The sequence below is a fragment of the Mercenaria mercenaria genome, chromosome 15 (assembly GCF_021730395.1).
Source record: "Mercenaria mercenaria strain notata chromosome 15, MADL_Memer_1, whole genome shotgun sequence".
Classification (NCBI taxonomy): domain Eukaryota; kingdom Metazoa; phylum Mollusca; class Bivalvia; order Venerida; family Veneridae; genus Mercenaria; species Mercenaria mercenaria.
Window position 1 is genome coordinate 26282361 of NC_069375.1, and position 19152 is coordinate 26301512.

General features: G+C 34.6%; 1 protein-coding gene across 1 annotated transcript; it reads left to right on the forward strand.

Annotated features, from left to right (window-relative positions):
* Nucleotides 1–1344: 1344 nt before the first annotated feature.
* On the forward strand, nucleotides 1345–19063 carry LOC123549344 (L-proline trans-4-hydroxylase-like). Its single transcript, XM_045337365.2, has 8 exons — nucleotides 1345–1598; nucleotides 2918–2999; nucleotides 3923–4033; nucleotides 8683–8774; nucleotides 13357–13447; nucleotides 14678–14807; nucleotides 15126–15277; nucleotides 18166–19063. Exons 1-8 carry the CDS (start codon nucleotides 1513–1515, stop codon nucleotides 18313–18315), a joined length of 894 nt encoding a protein of 297 aa, XP_045193300.2. The 5' UTR covers nucleotides 1345–1512; the 3' UTR covers nucleotides 18316–19063.
* Nucleotides 19064–19152: the final 89 nt, after the last annotated feature.

A 19152-nucleotide genomic window follows, 5' to 3' on the forward strand; every position in this document is an offset into this window, starting at 1 on the left:
AAAAAGATGATGCAATACCTGTATTTACACTACAGATACATTGAGGCCCGTATGTCAGTTTGTGACATATGTGTGTAAAACCAACACTGAATACTTGCATGTAAACGACGCTGAAGCATTCAATTAATTATTTAATTAAGTAGGATAGCGAGTCACAGACACTCCATCCCCACCCCCAATGGATTAGTACAAGTATCGCACGAGGGGTTAGACATTAAATGACATTATAAACATGACGACTGATCAAAAGGACAATTTTGTTTGCATTTAAAATTTCATTGACGCCTTTAAAGGACATTAATCGCCTACTCTACTCGCAAGATGGAATACAGTATCACTCGCAAATACGCGTTCAGATCAAATATCAAAATTGGCAAGTCGGCATACAGTTAATGTTTTTACACAGAGTAGATAAAAAATCAATTTCATTCAAAAACGCAATAAATACGAAACATTTTATTTACATATATTTATGGAGTATGCATACATATTACAGAAAGCATCATGGATAATTGGATTACAAATCAATTTGGCGTAATCTTTATCAGTTTCGTGACTTGGTCGAGTGAATTTTCATGCAATGAGTGTGATTAGTCAACATTTTGTAAACATTACCTGTCAGTTTCATCTATTATATCACCATATACACATTTTTATGTTAGACTTATCGTTAAACTTTAATACACATACAGTGTAAAGCAAAATAATGAATTTGAAGACGATTCTTACCTTTCGCGTGTCTGTTTATTGTTTTGATCACTCGCAAGAGGAAGAGGGGGGCTACAGTCGTTTATAGGGTGTGATGTTGGGCGCCAAATGTCACAGGGTGAGAAAAAATTAATGTGCAGCCAGACCGGGACTCGACCCGGGGCCTCGGAATACTGTTCCGATGCTCTACTGACTGAGCTACCCGGCCGCCTACACACTTTCTCCCCGTTTAAATATTCAAGTTCTATACCGTGACATATGCACAATCCAGGTATTTTTTAAGATCAATGTATATGAGTTGTGTCGTTATGCTATTATTATTTAAAGTAAAGAAATTCGCAACTAAAATATCAAACGATAAATGAAATTTGCCTCATAACCCTTACCCTGCTAAATTTCTATAATGAACTCGTCCGCCCTTCAATTCAGACAGTACCATTAACTGTTAAAAGGGGTCCTTACCAAAAAACATACACACTGAATGGCGAACAGTGCAAATCTTGATCAGACTGTACGAATCTGCACTGGTCGCAAAGGCAGAATCAATCGTGTCCAATATGATAAGGGCAAAACGTTATTTACTACCCAGTTGCCTATTCTTACGTTCATGAAATTACACGTTTAAACTAATAGTCTATCTTCACGATAGAGTGAGTCGGTATTCGATATTGTAAATCAAGGTCACCTTCGTTTGATAAAATTGCAAATCTTTTGTGTAATATATTGTTGTCGTTTGTACTCATTTGATATCAGGAGTACAAATTTAATTTCAGGTAAAAATTGAAATGTATTAACTTAATCAAGATGGAGGTTGTCTACAATGAAGACGATTATATTGTTAACGATGCAATGAAGGATGCTTATTTGAAACATGGATATATTATCGTAAGGTAAACAGTTTATCGTTGACCCATTTAACTAACCCGGAAGATAAATTTGTGCATTTATTACTTAAGAAATAATATTTCCCAAGCAGTGATATGTCATTGAATAAAATCATTGTTTGGAGTTTAGATGCGAAAGATTTATATCACGAGGGCGCAGCCCGAGATATAATTATGCGCATCTAAACGACAAACAATGATTTTATTCACGAGCAAATCACTGTTTAAGATATATTATTTCGATTGTAATACGTTATCAAGGATTATTATGTACGTCCTTGACGATATCCATAAAATATTTGCCTGGTTTCTGTTGATTTCTTTTCCAACGCGCCGCTATGCCGTCTAACGCTGTGATGTCAGAACAATGAATTGTCAGTTTTCAGCCTTCTAACAAATCGGGTCATGTTAGAATATCAATTATATCATTAGTATTTATTGTACACTTTCAGTACATTATGGTTGAAAGACGTGGAATCTCATTTAACAGCTTTCTATTTAACAGCCTAACTGATTCATTAGTTGTTCAAAATGTTTTTATAACGTCAATTTTAAAATTATGGTGTGCACTTGCTCTTTGTCTTGTGCAATGCTTTAAATAAATGCGACATATTACCAGTGTTGAACTATTTTCTAGATATACCCCTTAGTAAATTCTAGTTTGTTGAGTACTGCCCACTGTTTTCACGTTGAGAGGTAGCCCTTTCTTTAGAAAGTGGGGACCACACGCTGCTTTTCATGGAAAATTGTACTGAAGACGTATGAACACAAGTTGCAAATGTCTTAAAATTGTAGTTTCGTATTTGTTGCCCCGGCAATCATTTAAAGTTCCATGTAATTTGCCGTATGAACACGTGTTGCAGATGTCTTAAAATTGTACTTTGGTATTTGTAATGTGCAAGTGTTGTGATCTTCTCAACTCTGGACCAGAGGGATGCATTTCCACTACCGTCCACGTACAGGCTCAATTAAACCGAACCTACAAGATCTTCGTTTTTGTCGTGTTGGGCGATCTGTGAAGTTTCAACCTTTTTTTCAGTTTTAACTCGAACAATCGAAGCAAAGTGAAATGAAAATGCTGTTTTCTTCTTCACTTATAGTATTTTTTGTAGAAAAACAAATAAGTAATGCATAAGCATTTTTGTTTGAGGTCACCGCTTTCTCAAAATTTGCATGAGAGCCATATATGTGTATCTGGCGAAACCAAAGCTTAAAGTGAGACTCGAAATATCAGCTGAAAATATCTTTTATGATATTTCTTTAGCTCATTTTCTATGCTACGAATATCTAAATTTAATGAATGTGTATGTTTTGCTTATTTAAAGAAAACTGTTTTCATTGGAAGAAGTTGAACAGATCATAAAAAATTATGAAGAAGGCGAAGCGTACCACAAATACGAATTTCAAGTAGGTACTATTTTTCTGTATGCAGTATTGCATGTCGGTATATAATAAAGATCTATAAGAAAAATACTTGCTATTAATTGCATTAATTCTTTCCAGCAAGCAAAGTTACGAAAGTACATATTTTTAATTGAATTAAGTACTATATTTTGTTCAGTTGATTTTAGAGTGTCACCATTTATGTCATATGGAAAATGTTCCAACTTTTGCCTCTCTGGGCATTGGTTCAGGCATGGACTGGCACTTGGGTAGACCGGCCTTCCGAAAGCTACCTGCATGATGTACGTAGAGTGCAGTTCAACCACGTAGGCACGAGGCTCATGTCAGTCAGTTAACGTGTATGTACACATCTAATATAACACATGGTTTATTACTGGACAAAACAGCTAACCCGCCATTTGTTATTTTGCCAATATCTTAAAACCTAATAAAAATGTTTTCTTGAAATCTAATTTAACCATAAAACAATATGATGTTTATAACATTTCAAAATTTTAATATAATCATACAACTACACCATGTAAATTTGCTCATTTTACGACATCAACCCATTTTTAAAAAGTCACAAAAGTACACTAAAATGTCTAGAATTTAGAAACAAGGGAAACACGATATGGTAAGAAAATGACAACGAAAACAAAATAACGTCGTTTTCACGCCCTATCGAAAAACTCGTGTGATATTTGTACGATATTTAACCTATTTCTATTAAAATGTCAAAATATATACATTTGCATTCCCATTTTTATTTATACGTTTCCTAAGACACATCTTTTACCTTTCAAATTGAGTGTGGTTATTAAATGAACAAATTTATACCTTTGCATGATTCCAATATGTTGGTCTAAATGTGTTTTTATTTTCAAAAATGTACTTTTCGCCGTATTTTACATTTTGATAATAAAATATTTATGTATTCCATTAAGGTAAAGGACAGTGATGGAAACCATAGCGTCCAAACCACGTGGAATTTCCCAGGGAACGATGTTTTTGGTATGGCTGTAAGGACTCAAAAATTGGTTGAAACGTGTGCACAGGTACATCAGCATTATTATTTTCTCTAGTGGCATACTCTGAATAGTCAGTCTACGGAAATTCTTCCTGAACTCTTCAGAAATGTTTTTATGAAAGATATTGCAATGCTGAATACAAAAAGTATTGGTTCCTTTTAAAGGTCATTGGTATGGCGGCCATCTTGGAATTCAAAATGGCCGCCATATTGCTCATAGATTATCATAAATCTTAATTAGAACAACATTTTTCACACATCTGTTCACAGTGGGAATTCTTCATTCTTATCACTCTAAACTTATCTAAACATACCTGTAAACAAACAGAACAAAGGTTACACATTTTCTGTTAAAATAGTACTCAGTATATTCTATCTTAAAGCTACTCTCCCACAGTTTGGGTGACATTTTTTAACATGTTCACTTCGACCAAGTTTGGCATAGAATGTACATATAACACTGAAAATGATAAAGTGAATAAAAATTAAAGTTGGACATTGTTAAAAATGCATGAAGAATGTACATTTTATTACGTTATTTCAAAAGCGTTGCAACGGTTTACTATCTTCTGCAGATTAGTTTTGCTTATTTATAATAATATTGTGCAAAAGTCTTATGTCAATAAGTTTGTACCACTTGTCACTTTCAGAGTACTCACTTTTTATAAATTTTTGAGACAAAACTATTGTTTTGCTTAAAATGTGTTGGTTAGTCCCTTTAAGACTGAATCCAAATTAGCGATATTTGCTCATAAGTTTAATATTCCGCAGGGTTTACATTGACATGCGGACTGAAATGGATTTTTTCTTATGAATAGTTTCAAGCAAATATATTGTGGCAATACTTTAAATTCAGTACTCTGTATACTGAAATTGACAACATTAGATTTTAATATACAATTTGTAATCATTTAAGTGATCACTAACATATAACACTACAACTATCAGTTTCAGTAACGTAAACATTTACCTAAAACATTGAATTGATGGCTGTCAATTTCAGGAAAAAATGATAACAAAAACTTTTATTTTCCAGTAACTACTCTGAATAAACAACATTGCACAAACATATCTATGTACATGGTTCAAGGGGGTGTAAGGGGTGTCGAATATTTCATTACATCTCATGAACCGGGTTTGCTATATCTGTTTACTTGTTTGTGCTCTGTAATTCAAAAGGGTTTTTCTTATACATGTTATTTTCCTAATATCTTCTATGTCTTGGCTGACAGTTATCTGATTTTTAAACACTTGCACAACTCAGTGCATGTAAGGTTGTATCTATGTCTGTATCTGTATTTGTTACCAAGTTGACATGTTCCGAAGGAGACGCTTAATCACAAAGGACAAACGTCAAGCCTTCTCCTGCCTTTGCGCGGATCACACTGCTTTCCAGATTGTTACAGTTCAGGGTCAAACGTCAAGCCTTCTCCTGTCTTTTCGCGGATCACTCTGCTGTCGTGATTGATACAGTTCAGGGTCAAACGTCAAGCCTTCTCCTGTCTTTGCGCGGATCACACTGCTGTCCAGATTGTTACAGTCCAAAGGCAAACGTCAAGCCTTTTCCTGTCTTTGCGCGGATCACACTGCTGTCCAGATTGTTACAGTTCAGGGTCAAACGTCAAGCGGTCTCCTGTCTTTGTGCGGATCACACTGCTGTCCAGATTGTTACAGTCCAGGGGAAAACGTCAAGCCTTCTCCTATCTTTGCGCGGATCACACTGCTGTCCAGATTGTTACAGTCCAAAGGCAAACGTCAAACCTTTTCCTGTTTTTGCGCGGATCACACTGCTGTCCAGATTGTTACAGTTCATGGTCAAACGTCAAGCCTTCTCCTGTCTTTGTGCGGATCACACTGCTTTCCAGATTGTTACAGTCTAAGGGAAAACGTCAAGCCTTATCCTGTCTTTGCGCGGATCACACTGCTGTCCAGATTGTTACAGTCCAAGTACAAATATCAAGCCTTCTCCTGTCTTTGCGCGGATTACGCTTCTGTCCAGATTGTTACAGTCCTAGGGCCAACGTTAAGACCTCTGTCTTTGCGCGGATCACATTGCTGTCCAGATTGTTACAGTCCAAACACGTTTTCAAGAAGAAGAGTGTAATAATTGTTCTTCTAAATGTTTTAACTGCAAATCCTTTATCACTTGGGTTTCAATTTTATTTGAGGTACAACTGTCTTTAAATTTAGCTTTAATGCATCTGTTGTATTTTGCCTCTGTTAAATACTCATAAGATGGATGTGCTGTCACCAGATCCTCAGCTACTTTGCACTTGAAGGAGGTAGGTCTGTTCACTGTGCAATGTTCCTTTAGAGGCGGCAGCTTCAGGTTCTTTTAGCAACCCTTTCTTCTTGATTTATGATGTCACATAGCAGTGAACCCTCCGAATCGGATTCATGGTATTGTTCTATGGTCGAGAACTGATCTTACAAGAGCCAGCTATGCTGTTTTCATGATGTTTTCAGAGCAACACCTCGGGTTTCATCGCGGGAGAGTCATGATAGAATTCATCTTCATTGTTGTTTTACATGTATGCGGTTTTCAAGAAAGATTTCCGGAAGAATTGATCCTAGCTATTAATTTTTTGTATCTTTTTTGAAATGGGTCCACATATCAGTAAAAGTACGGTGCTTTTATTATCAACACTCATAACACAGCATTTTACACTAAATTGTAATTATTAGTTTTCTTCTTCAATGACTAAACCTTCAAGTTGGAATAATTATTCGTGTCGTGGAACAGTATCAAAAGCTTTAAATGATGATATCAATTTTGTGTCCTGCATCAAGAGATGAAAGAATGTAATTTAGTGTTACTAAAAGATGTGTTTTACATGAGAATCCGAAGTGAAAGCCATGATTCAAGTTGCTGTACATGTTGCCTCTTTCGATGCAGGAAGTGTGTCAGTGATGTGTTCGAGAGGCAACAAATGGGCAACACGCAAAATAAACGTCATCTTTTCCAATACAGGTGGCAATTTTGCGCTAATGCAATCACTAGGTAAAGTAACACTAATTACAGATGTTTGAAAGATGAGAACATATTTCGTAGACTAGCTGATAAGCAAAATTTTATAATATTACATTTGCGGTGTTATTAGATCCCATGGCCTTTAAATTGTTTAAGAGTTTTTCTACACCAGGTACTGTAATTGACTAGGTAGTACTTCGTGTTGGCATTATTTCTTTAGTGATGGAATAGAGTTGTTTAATTCCCTTTTGAATACGGAACGAAATTGTTTAATAAGATCTCAGCATTTTCTTCAGTATCATTAAAAAGTAATTTTCTTTTACAAATGCAGATGTACCCATGTTACCGCTCATTTCAGATTTAAGGAATCTTCAAAATTAATTGTTGTTTTTTCGAACCCTTCCTGGATTGATCTGTTTACATAATTTATTTCAGTCCTTCTTAATTTCCTGTCTACATAATTCCAGGTAATATTTAAATTCTAGTTTTGTTGTCCCGTTTATGTCCTATTCATTTTTTCACAAAATTTATTATCCTTTCAAGCTATGAAACTAATGTAGTTTGTTCAACTGCAGCAAAATATGTCCTCACGCATGTAAACACACACCCATCTCGTCATAGGATATAATTTCTGTATCTGGATACCTTTTACAGATATTTTTGCACTCCTAGAAGTTCTTTGACTCGGTACCACATACAATATCTGGTGTGACGAAGTCAAGTGTAGCAATAACTTTCAGATGTTGTTCTCTAACACGACAATACTTCACAGTAAAATTTCTTGAGAAGTGTGGTTTCGCTTTGTCTGATTCTGTTGATGGACTTCTAAAGTTGCTAGTGGTTGATGGCGTGGATATTCCCAGCGAATGACCTCTATTCGTTGAACTGCTGGTATGAAGTCGGCAGAATGGCGGTCAAAATCGATGAGCAATAGTTACATTCTAAATGAAACATTCTAGACGTAACTACACGCAGTTTGTAGCTATTAAAAGAAAGCAAAACTGGAGATATGTTAACACTTTCACATCATATTTTCAACAAACCTATACAACATTTAACCCCCGCCCCATTTCCCCCGTTATATGATTTGTAATTAAAAATTCCACACTTACTGCAGCACACCAGGTTAAATACGTAACAATGCCTCAGGTTTGTCCGGGCATCCATCAGAATGGCTTAAAGAAGGAACAGTATTGCCAATTTGGATCCAAGATGGCGACCAAGAATGTCAAAAATAGAACCAATACTAATCATCAAGCAGATAGTCTAACGAAAAAAATAAGACAAAATTTGAAGAATACAGCAAACACTTTAGCAAACACAACTTCTTGACCATTCCTTATATATTTTAGACCGTAACTTCTATTATTTACTGTAATATCATTTCTTTGTGTTATTCCAGATTATTTTACTTAAACTATTCAACACTATGCTCGAGTTAACGGTAGCATGCCCTGCGTTTCAAACCAACAGTTTTTCATTATTTCTGAACAACAATACAAATTGTAAACGTATTTGGTGTTTAACTCTCGTAAAGTGTTCAAACTTTCTGTTAGTGAACATGTTTAAAAACAAAATATTACCATGGTAATTACCACTGAAAAAATATATTTCCTTTCCTTCACTTGTTCTATTTTCTCCAAAAGCGGAAGTGATCTTTATCGTATTCAAACATAAACTTAATAGAAATAATGTTAATATTACAGCTCCTTGGAGGGGAAGTATACCACTATCATTCTAAGATTGTTATTAAACATCCTAAAACAGGGGGACAGAGATGTTGGCACCAAGATTACGGGTAAGCTATTCTTTTATGTTTCTTACAAAATACATATGAAATTTGACTGATTAAAAGATTGACTTTCACACTATAATGCATTTTTTTTTTGAAATCTTGTAAATGTTTGTGCAAAGCACACCCATTAGTCTGCCAATATCTGAGGAAAATGTGACTTCTGATGGCATTTTTTGTTAATGCTCGGATATTATTATAAAAGTGTTCCTTAGGATCAAACATGAAATTTAAAAGGGGCTGTCGCCTTCTAGGGTTCCTCCTTACAGTATAATGGGGTCAAAGGTCAAATGAGTGCATTTACGAATAAACTACACCGTTGTGCACTCGTTTTGTTTTCATATAGACATCTAAATTGGTTTAAATATTGTTTTTCAAACGCCCTTTAGTATTTTGGTAAATAAAACTGATGATAATATTAAAAATATATATATTATATATATATTATATTATATAGAATAATATATATCTGGGAAAAGTGGCGTACGATGGCAAAGTGTATTATACTTGATATATTTGGATCAACTGCAAAAATATGTTTGGTATTATCGTATCCAAGGTTTTTTTTAATGTAATTTCAAGGTCACACATGTCAAGGTCAAAAATGAACTTTTGAAAATGACTTCTAAGGTACTACAGGAATCAAAATGGTGCGTTTATTAATAATATACTCGACAACTTTTTTTTTTATCGCCAAATTTTGACAGATTTTGATGAATGTTCTACACAATGTTTAATGATTATTTTATCATAATAAAACATAAAAACGATCATAGCCTGAATTATATTCATTTAACCGTAAGGGTAACAATAATGTAACCCTTAAATTAAATGTCTAATAATTAGTAAATTCATTACAGCAGAAATTCAAAGTACCATATTCTGAATGGTCAACTATGTTTAGTTGAAATGGAACATCCGTCAATATTTTCAATATGAACATGTTAATTTTATATCAGGTTTTGGACGTCATTAATGACACCAATTAATGACAAAAGTGTTCAATACTGCAGATGGCAGTACTTGCCACATAGAGACCAGCACCAAGTTGCATCCATTCTGTGACGTTTAATTTTTAGGTTACCCTATTTGAACTGTCATGAATCAATGAATGTACCCACAGTTGATATCGCTGTTATGTTTATCTAATTGAACTGGTCATTAAGCAATGTGTCCAATTTTTATTCAAATCTGTCAAACTTTAGCAGAGATAAAAACAAAAGTGAGGTAGCAATAAAATTTGAATTTAAGCTTTGAACTGACTACCAAAAGATTATTTACATATTGTACACCTTTTGATAAATGTGTGCGAAGGAGAAAATATGGTTGGTTTTGAGGAGAGAGACTACAACGAAAATGAATTACATATAAATATATAAAAAAATCTCACATAAACAGTTAAAATCACTTTACTGTCATGTATACAACCAAGTATTTTAGCTCAATATGTTCTCCATGATGATTTGATAATAGACAGTGTCAGGAGTAATTTCGTCCTCCACTTCTGAATCATTTGGAGAAGTTGGCAGTTACTTGCGGAAAAAGACTAATACTTGTAGAGACTCAAGAAACACAGATTAGGTTAATTGACCGCCGTTACATGACTGAAATACTGTTGAAAGTAACATTTACATGTATGGAATGCTTCTCCAGCTCCTAAAGAAATGATTTCAATACTGGTGATAATTCATTATATTATATAGATTTATGTTAATTTGCCCACGAGGTGATGGTTAAATAGGACCATTTTAGAGGAATAACTGAAATATCGGTCACATTATTGGTGTACACAGTACATGTACGGTAACAAAACAAAACAGAACAGATCGGTAGGAATTAAACTAAGTACTCTATACACCCTGTCTTTGATTTGCTGTAATTTCTTTCATTTTTCTACTATCGGTCAGACATTTATCATCATATTTTATGTATTTATAATTAAATAGAACATTTCAAGAACTATCACCGAAGCTCTTAATGCGATATTTGCATTATTTTATTTGGTTTCAGACAGGATGTCCTTGATTACATTGTAAAAAGAAAGCTAGTATCTTGGAACTGAAACATTAGTCATTCAGATGTTTTACAAATTAAAATGTAAAAATAAAGATATAAAAACATCAGAAAGGTTGCTTTAGATTTTTTATAATAGTAACATTAAGTCACATTCAGTAAAATATTAAAATATACCTTTCGATATCTTCATGATTCCTAACAGATGATAGTTCAGCTAATCAAAATGATGAAAAATGCTGTTTCGATAGTAACTAAGAGATATACAATGTGTAAAAATAACTTCCTACAAGATGAGAAGAGCATGAAGAAGAGATTCGAAATTAAAAACGATTGATTTATAATAAACAAATACTGTCGATTGAACATGTCAGTCTAAGACGTCTATAGCTTGTGAAGTGGGACTATTATTCCATTATATGGGGTTTAATCATTTTTTATACTAGGGTAAGACGTTATTTTTATATAAGGGTAGTTCATTCTAGCATTCCGCACTGAATTTAATTAACAATATATTTAATTTTACACATTTAAAGCTGAAATAGCGTAGGTCACATTTGTTTCATTTTATAACATTAGATTCCTTCGTGATACATTGGTAAGTTTGCTCTACCCGGTCCTATCACCAGCCAAATACTCGAAAATCTAAAGGCGTTGTAACAGGAAAACAAATATGTTTTCCCCTATATTCACAGTCATAAAAATAATACTAATAATATTCGATATACTTTCAAATTCACTGACAATTATTAAGCCTTTTTGAAGTTATGACATTTATAGAACCAATATAAACAAATACCGGTAGTTACAAAATTGTAGATATTGAAAACACTTGAAGAACGGTTACCAGTTCTTATAATAGCCTAACTTTAATGTGTAAAGTAATATTGTTTAGCTGATTCAAAAATATGAAGAGTACCATTTTAATGCTTATGGAATGAAAATAAAAAACAACATAACATTTGCGGTTATCTAATATTTAAACTTTGATATAGCTTAATGTTTGTACATAGATGGTATTCGCAACAACCACACATTCCTGAAATTAATACAGCACATGCATAACCACTGGAATAGATTTTTAATTGACAGCATAGACCATTTTAGATAATGCTTGAGAGAATTTGCACATTTCATACTAAACTCACAACAGACCTAATCAAACTGAGTTTGCATTTTTAACGTCCTTGAGTTCTATGCTTCCAAAGGAATCTTTACATCTGTCAACAGTTATTACAGTCAAACTATATGTTCGCTAGAGCTCGACGGGACAAGCGAAATGTGTTCGAGATATCAGTAGGACAAGCCAACGTGAAGTACACATTATATAGACCTGACGATGAATTCGAGTCAGTAGTAAGCGAATAATTCACATTCGAGCAAACGAAGTTTAACTGTACCAGTCTTATAATACGCGCCAAAGACTTTTTTCTACCTGTACTGTTCATACAGACAATCATACAGGCAATCAGCTAGCCTTTTTAAAAAGTGTTAGCCTGAAAACGGAAGTTTTAGAATATCAAACAAAAAAAAAGATAGCTTTTATAAAGGAACAGAAAATCAGAGCGTACGAAAAATTAAGCTCATTCTATAAAAATAACTTTAGTCGTTTTGAATTTTGCCAGTCTCAAATGCAATAAATATACACGAAGTAATTTATTTTTTCTTCTCAAATTCATAATTATCACCGAAAAATTACAAGTTTATATTAAAAGGTAGCAAAGTGGCGAACTCTGACGTTTATAACAAAAATGCACTTATTGACCTTTGACCTTGTGCTGTGACCTTACTATGACCCTTAGAAGGCGACAGCCCCCCTGAAACTTTTCCAATTTTTATAAAGTTAACAATGAACATGGCTGTCGGGCATTAACAAAAAATGCCATCAAAGGCAATTTCTAGGCCACTTTTCTGGATATATAGGCAGACTACATTGTAATATCTTTCAATTACAATGTAAATTCTTGGATAACTCTATTTGCTATGTGCGAATCTGTTTGCGTTGAACTAAATGGACGCTTCTATAAGCTCTACATTTCCTTTTGAAAATCTTCTACAAACATGTACTACATATGGTAGCCCCTGCAAGTGTGCGTTCGTTTTCCTCTCGTGAACACGAGATACTAACTTATGGGAATGAGGTACTAGTTAACTCGCGGCCGCTCATGTGAAAGAGCTAGCATTTCCTGGTGATGGGATGGGGAAAAACGCACACTTGTCACCTCGTCGTTTCCGTTACTACGTATATATATTTTTAAATATTTTAAGCATTTAATGTACAAATAATCGGATTTTACTGTGCCGCTTTTGTATATCACTTGTCATTTGATGGTAAATTTCAAATCATTGCTTTGGAATAATAGGTTTATACGATCGCTAACGGAGAACTTGCAAATTTAATAACCTCGCATGAGCAGACTCAGTGGAACCAAATCTGTCATTACTTTGCTTATCAGCGCTCTGTGTATCTTAAGTTTCTTATGCATGAATCTTACTATCAATTAGAAAAAAGGTATCGACCATCCGTAATGTTTTTATGCACAAGTCTCAATTTCTGTTGCATAATGTCTTACAGATACTGGTACAACAATTTTGTACCTTTTCCCGACTTGATAACAGCCTTCATTGCAATCGACCCCATCAACAAGGCAAACGGATGCCTCCAGGTATAACCATCAAGTTCATCAAATATATACAAACCTAACAAACATATAAAGTTAGTGTGGGTATGATCCAGTCAATATGCTCCTCAACATTATTTTATGTTCGAGTTTGAGTAATATTCAAACAAGAAATGCGACTGCTATGTTTCAACGTATTATTCAGGACTGACTCTAATGTTGAGTTGTTTTGAAATGTGCATGCCAGATAAACTATATAGATACGCAGGCTTAAAAGAAAAAAATCCATTGTTGCAATATCTGAGTATCTGATCTTGCAGTGGAAGAAATTTCTTAAGAGCCGTTAGGCGGCCATAGAAAGTAGTTCAGTATTATGATTTAGTGTAGTTATATTTTCTAGTTATTTTGGATCCCGGTGTCCACTCAATGTATCTGAATAAGAGACTTCCGTTTTAAGTTGATGAATGAGTGGATTGCTAGGTGTTGCACCTCCTTTCATAACATCTCGTGAACAAATCTGAGTGCGCACTAATCGCTTGGATGTGTTCTAACCTTCCAAAGGATCTTTGTCTGCACTACAGGAGTACAGACACACTTTGTAAGAATGTCCATTTATTGGTCTTTGTAGAGATAACAGATTTTGTGGGGTTTTTTTTTATCCAAAATCATAACCTGCTTGTAGCTAGCCCGCTTGTCTTAGTTTGGAGATCTACGGATTGTGGAGTCGTGAGTTCGATCTCCTTGCGATGCGTATATTCTTCGTGATGATTTGATAAAAGACCTTGCCTCTGAAATCATTCTTCCTTCATCTCTGATACTTCTGGATTTGTCAGTTATATGCTGAAAACATATTAAGACTGGTACAGAATCCAGGACACTGGTTAGGTAAACTGCCCGACGTTATAACAGAAATACTGCTGATAAACAGTGCAAAATAGATGATTGGTCAAAATTTAGTAAGACATTTTGATTCGTTAATGTTATTTAATTTGTAGAAATAAGATCAACTTACATAAAGTGTAGTGAATATTTTTAATATTCAGTATCTCGTGTTCAGTGAGAAAGTCTATAGTATTATTACAATATATACATTTGTGTATTTCCAAAACATGAACTTACGTTCCAATTTTCCCCATTTAATATTGTTATAGTTAATTGACACAGTTTATTACTTCAGACAGAAGCCGTTTATATCTTTCAAAATACAAAGTTTTTCTACTTTGTGATAAACACATTAGTCTTGAATGCTTCGCCTGTTTAATCTTGGAATTTTAGGTTTTGGACGGGTCACATACTGCGGGCAGAATCGAACACGCCTTGACAGGAGGTGAAAAAGGCGCTGACATGGAAAGGGTTGAGCAACTTTTGAAAGTCTGCCCACTTAAATATATTGAACAACAGCCGGGTAAGTTAAATTGCCTGAAATTTGAAATGTTTAAAATTCCAGTCTTTATTAACAAAAATGCTGTTTCTTTAAATATGTAAGAATTGCATTATTATTCTTAAGTTGTGTTAATTGAAACAATGATGAACCTTAACAAATTCATTATTTCACAGACTCTTAATATGATTCTTCCCAGTGAAGGAAAGGCGTATTTATTTTTACATTAAGAAGTGATTTTGTATATCAAAACGTCTTGACTTTAAAGCAGTACATGTAAAGTACTAGCTTTGGATCAGTTTAAAATACCCCTGGTTTAAGAGACGTAATATTACATTTCAGGTGACGTTTTATTTATACATAGTAACATTCTGCATAAAAGTGACACGAATACCAGTAACGACAGGAGAATGGCGTTCCTTCCGGTCTATAACCGGAAGTCCAATAGTCCTCTAAGAGAGGGCATACATCCCGGATACACACCATTAGATGTGGTCAGCTTTAGTTTATTTTTGTTTTTATTAAAGAAAATGCGACACCTTTCCATTTCTTTATGTTTCTTTTTTAGCTTACCAGAGCCAAAGGCTCAAGGTGAGCTATTCTGATCACTCACCGTCCGGCGTCCGTCGTCCGTTGTCCGCGAACTTCTACTTTAAACGACATCTCCTCATAAACCGCTTGGCCAATTTCATCCAAACTTCACAGGAATGTTTCTTGGGTGAAGCTCTACAATTTTTTTTCAAAGAATTGAATTCCATGCAGAACTCTGGTTACCATGACAACCGAAAGGAAAAACTTTAAAAATCTTCTTCTCAAAAACATGAAGACCAAGAGCTTAGATATTTGGTGTGAAGCATTGCCTAGTGGACCTCTACCAAATTTGTTCAAATCATGACCCCGGGGTCAAAATTGACCCCGCCTCAGGGGTCATATGATTTTACATAGGAAAATTAAAAAAAATCTTTTTCTCAAAAACCAGAAGCCCTAGAGCTTAGATATTTGACATGTAGCATTGCCTAGTAGACCTCTACTAAAGTTGTTCAAATCATGACCCCGGGGTCAAAATTGACCCCGCCCCAGGGGTCACTGGATTTTACATAGATTTCTATAGGAAAATCTTCAAATTAAAAAAAAAACCAGAAGGCCTAGAGCTTAGATATTTGACATGTAGCATTGCCTAGTGGACCTCTAACAAATTTGTTCAAATCATGATTCCGGGGTCAAAATTGACCCCACCCCAGGGGTCATATGATTTTACATAGGAATATTTTAAAACATTTTCTTCTCAAAAACCAGAAGCCCTAGAGCTTAGATATTTGACATGTAGCATTGCCTAGTAAACCTCTACTAAAAGTGTTCAAATCATGACCTCGGGATCAAAATTGACCCCGCCCCAGGGGTCACTTGATTTTACATAGATTTCTATAGGAAAATCTTCAATTAAAAAAAACAAAAAACCAGAAGGGCTAGAGCTTAGATATTTGACATGTAGCATTGCCTAGTGGACCTCTACAAAATTTATTCAAATAATGACCCCGGGGTCAAAAGTGACCCCGCCTCAGGGGTCACTTGATTTTACATAGCAAAATCTTCAAAAAATTACTTAAAATAAACCAGAAGGCCTAGAGCTTAGATATTTCACATGTAGCATTGCCTAGTGGACCTCTACAAAATTTGTTCAAATCATGATCCCCGGGATCAAATTGACCCCGCCCCATGGGGTTACTTGATTGTACATAGAAAAATCTTCAAAATTTTCTAAAAATAAACCAGAAGGTCTAGATCTTAGATATTTGACATGTAGCATTGTCTAGTAGACCTCTACAAAATTTGTTCAAATCATGGCCTCAGGATCAAAATTGACCCAGCCCCAGGGGTCACTTGATTTTACATAGGAAAATCTTCAAAATGTTTCTAAAAATAAACCAGAAGGCCTAGGTCTTAGATATTTGACATGTAGCATTGCCTAGTAGACTTCTACAAAATTTATTCAAATAATGACCCCCGGGGTCAAATTGACACCGCCCCATGGGGTTACTTGATTGTACATAGAAAATTTTTCAAAATTTTCTAAAAATAAACCAGAAGGCCTAGAGCTTAGATATTTCACATGAAGCATTGCCTGGTGAACCTCTACAAAATTTATTCAAATCTTGACCCAGCCCCAGGGGTTACTTGATTGTACATAGGGAAATCTTCATAAATTTGCTAAAAATAAACCAGAAGGCCTAGATCTTAGATATTTGAAAGGTAACATTGCCTAGCAGACCTCTATAAACTTTTTTCAAATCATGACCCCCGGGATAAATTTGGCCCCGCCCTAGAGGGTCACTTGATTTTACATAGGAAAATCTTCAAAAAATTTCTAAAAATAAACCAGAAGGCCTAGAGCTTAGATATTTCACATGTAGCATTGCCTGGTAGACCTCTACAAAATTTATTCAAATTATGACCCCCAGTGTCAAATTGACTCCGCCCCATGGGATTACTTGATTGTACATAGAAAAATCTTCAAAATTTTCTAAAAATAAACCAGAAGGCCTAGATCTTAGATATTTCACATGTAGCATTGCCTAGTAGACTTCTACAAAATTTGTTCAACTCATGACTTCCGGGATCAAATTGACCCAGCCCCAGGGGTTACTTGATTGTACATCGGAAAATCTTCCAAAAAAATTCTAAAAATCATCAGTTTGACATTTGAAACATGTAGCTCATATTACTCTGGTGAGCGATCCAGGGTCATCGTGACCCTCTTGTTCTTTTTTATTCTTGAGCTCGTAAAAAGGTTTGTCCATTTCTTTAAACAAGTATTTACGTAGAAGTGGAAAGCAGACTCAATTAACAAAATAAACAGCGGTTTAGTATTTCTACACCAGGGTATACGCAGATGAATTTTCCATACTGCAACATTTTATCTTATAATTACAGTACTGTTGTTAAGTTTCCTAAATTCCGTTTGATACAGTGATGCATACATTTTAATTGTTGTAAGACCCTTAAAAGGCAAAAGTGTCAACTAAACATGCATACCTGTACTATAAAGGCTTAAATTATGTAAACTAAAGTGGCCAAATGAGCTTTTTGACCTCCGGAATACTTTGATGGAAATAATTTCATAGGTATTCATTTACAGTTTTTAATGTTAATGCGCTTGAATTGTAAATATTTTGATAGACAGATGTATATTCAAATGACAGATTTGTTTATATTGTGACGTTTCAGTGTTGTCGAGGATGACACATGGTGTTTCTTAAAGCTAAATTTATTTCAGATACAGCTGGATGTGTCATTTAAAGAACTGCGACATTTGATTGATTGAAAATTTCAAGGAAATATTTCCCTGTACATCAAATAAGCATTTTTTAAAAAAATATTTCAGGTGTATAATGATGCAGTTCTGGATTGTGAAAACTATACAGATCTCAACGGCAAAGGATTCCTTGATATAAGCGACCCTGAATGTTTGAAGACTGTTCTAAACTTGGACTCAGCAGCGTCGTTGAAGGAAACACCATACAATACTTCCTGACAATAGACATATATACCTTTTGATTAATAATGCTCGACTGCACTGCATGTATTCATTTTCTCATACCTCAGTGCACTGTGAATATCAATTATTACAAGTTCTTTGATACCCATTTTATAGCTTGGACTACCTTTCTTTATTATTTTCTTGATGTTCAGTGTATATATTGTATGTATAGTTCTGGTGATCAGTGAGTTGTTCTTTTACTCTAAAAAACTAAAATAAAATGTTCTTGTACTTATTTTGCTATATTTTACAAATCATGGTCAATGCAACAGGCCGAATGTGACTTTGCTAAATTTTCCTACCGTAATTCAGATTTTGTTTTAACATTCAGTCAGTTCTGCGATTTCAAAACCCGGTTTTTATGGGGATATGGTTTACAAACTTCGTAAGATTTTGGGTCATGGTAATTTTCCAACTATATTTGGTAAAATTATAAAACGTTTTACAAAATGAGGTTATGACCCAACTGTTTTGATATCCATCGCATGTTTAGTGTTCAATCCTTTTACAGTTGGGCGCTACCATTTCTTGACGGAAGACGGGAAGGACTCTATGATAGGCAGTTTTTAAATCCTGAACTGTTTTTATTGTCAGGACTGAACTGTTTTGATTTTTGTTTTCTGACCTGACTCTTCGGGTCATTAAGAATGTTTCTTTTGATGCTCTGTCTTCTGCAAATGCATTAAGTACATATGCGTATTTGGTTCTTAAGTTCTGCATTTTATAAAAATTTACAAGAGCATTTTTGTGTTTTACATGTCATCTTTAGTTGCAATTGATTTGTTAGGGATTCACCTGGCGGGGGAATACTTCTATTTACACGGACCCGTG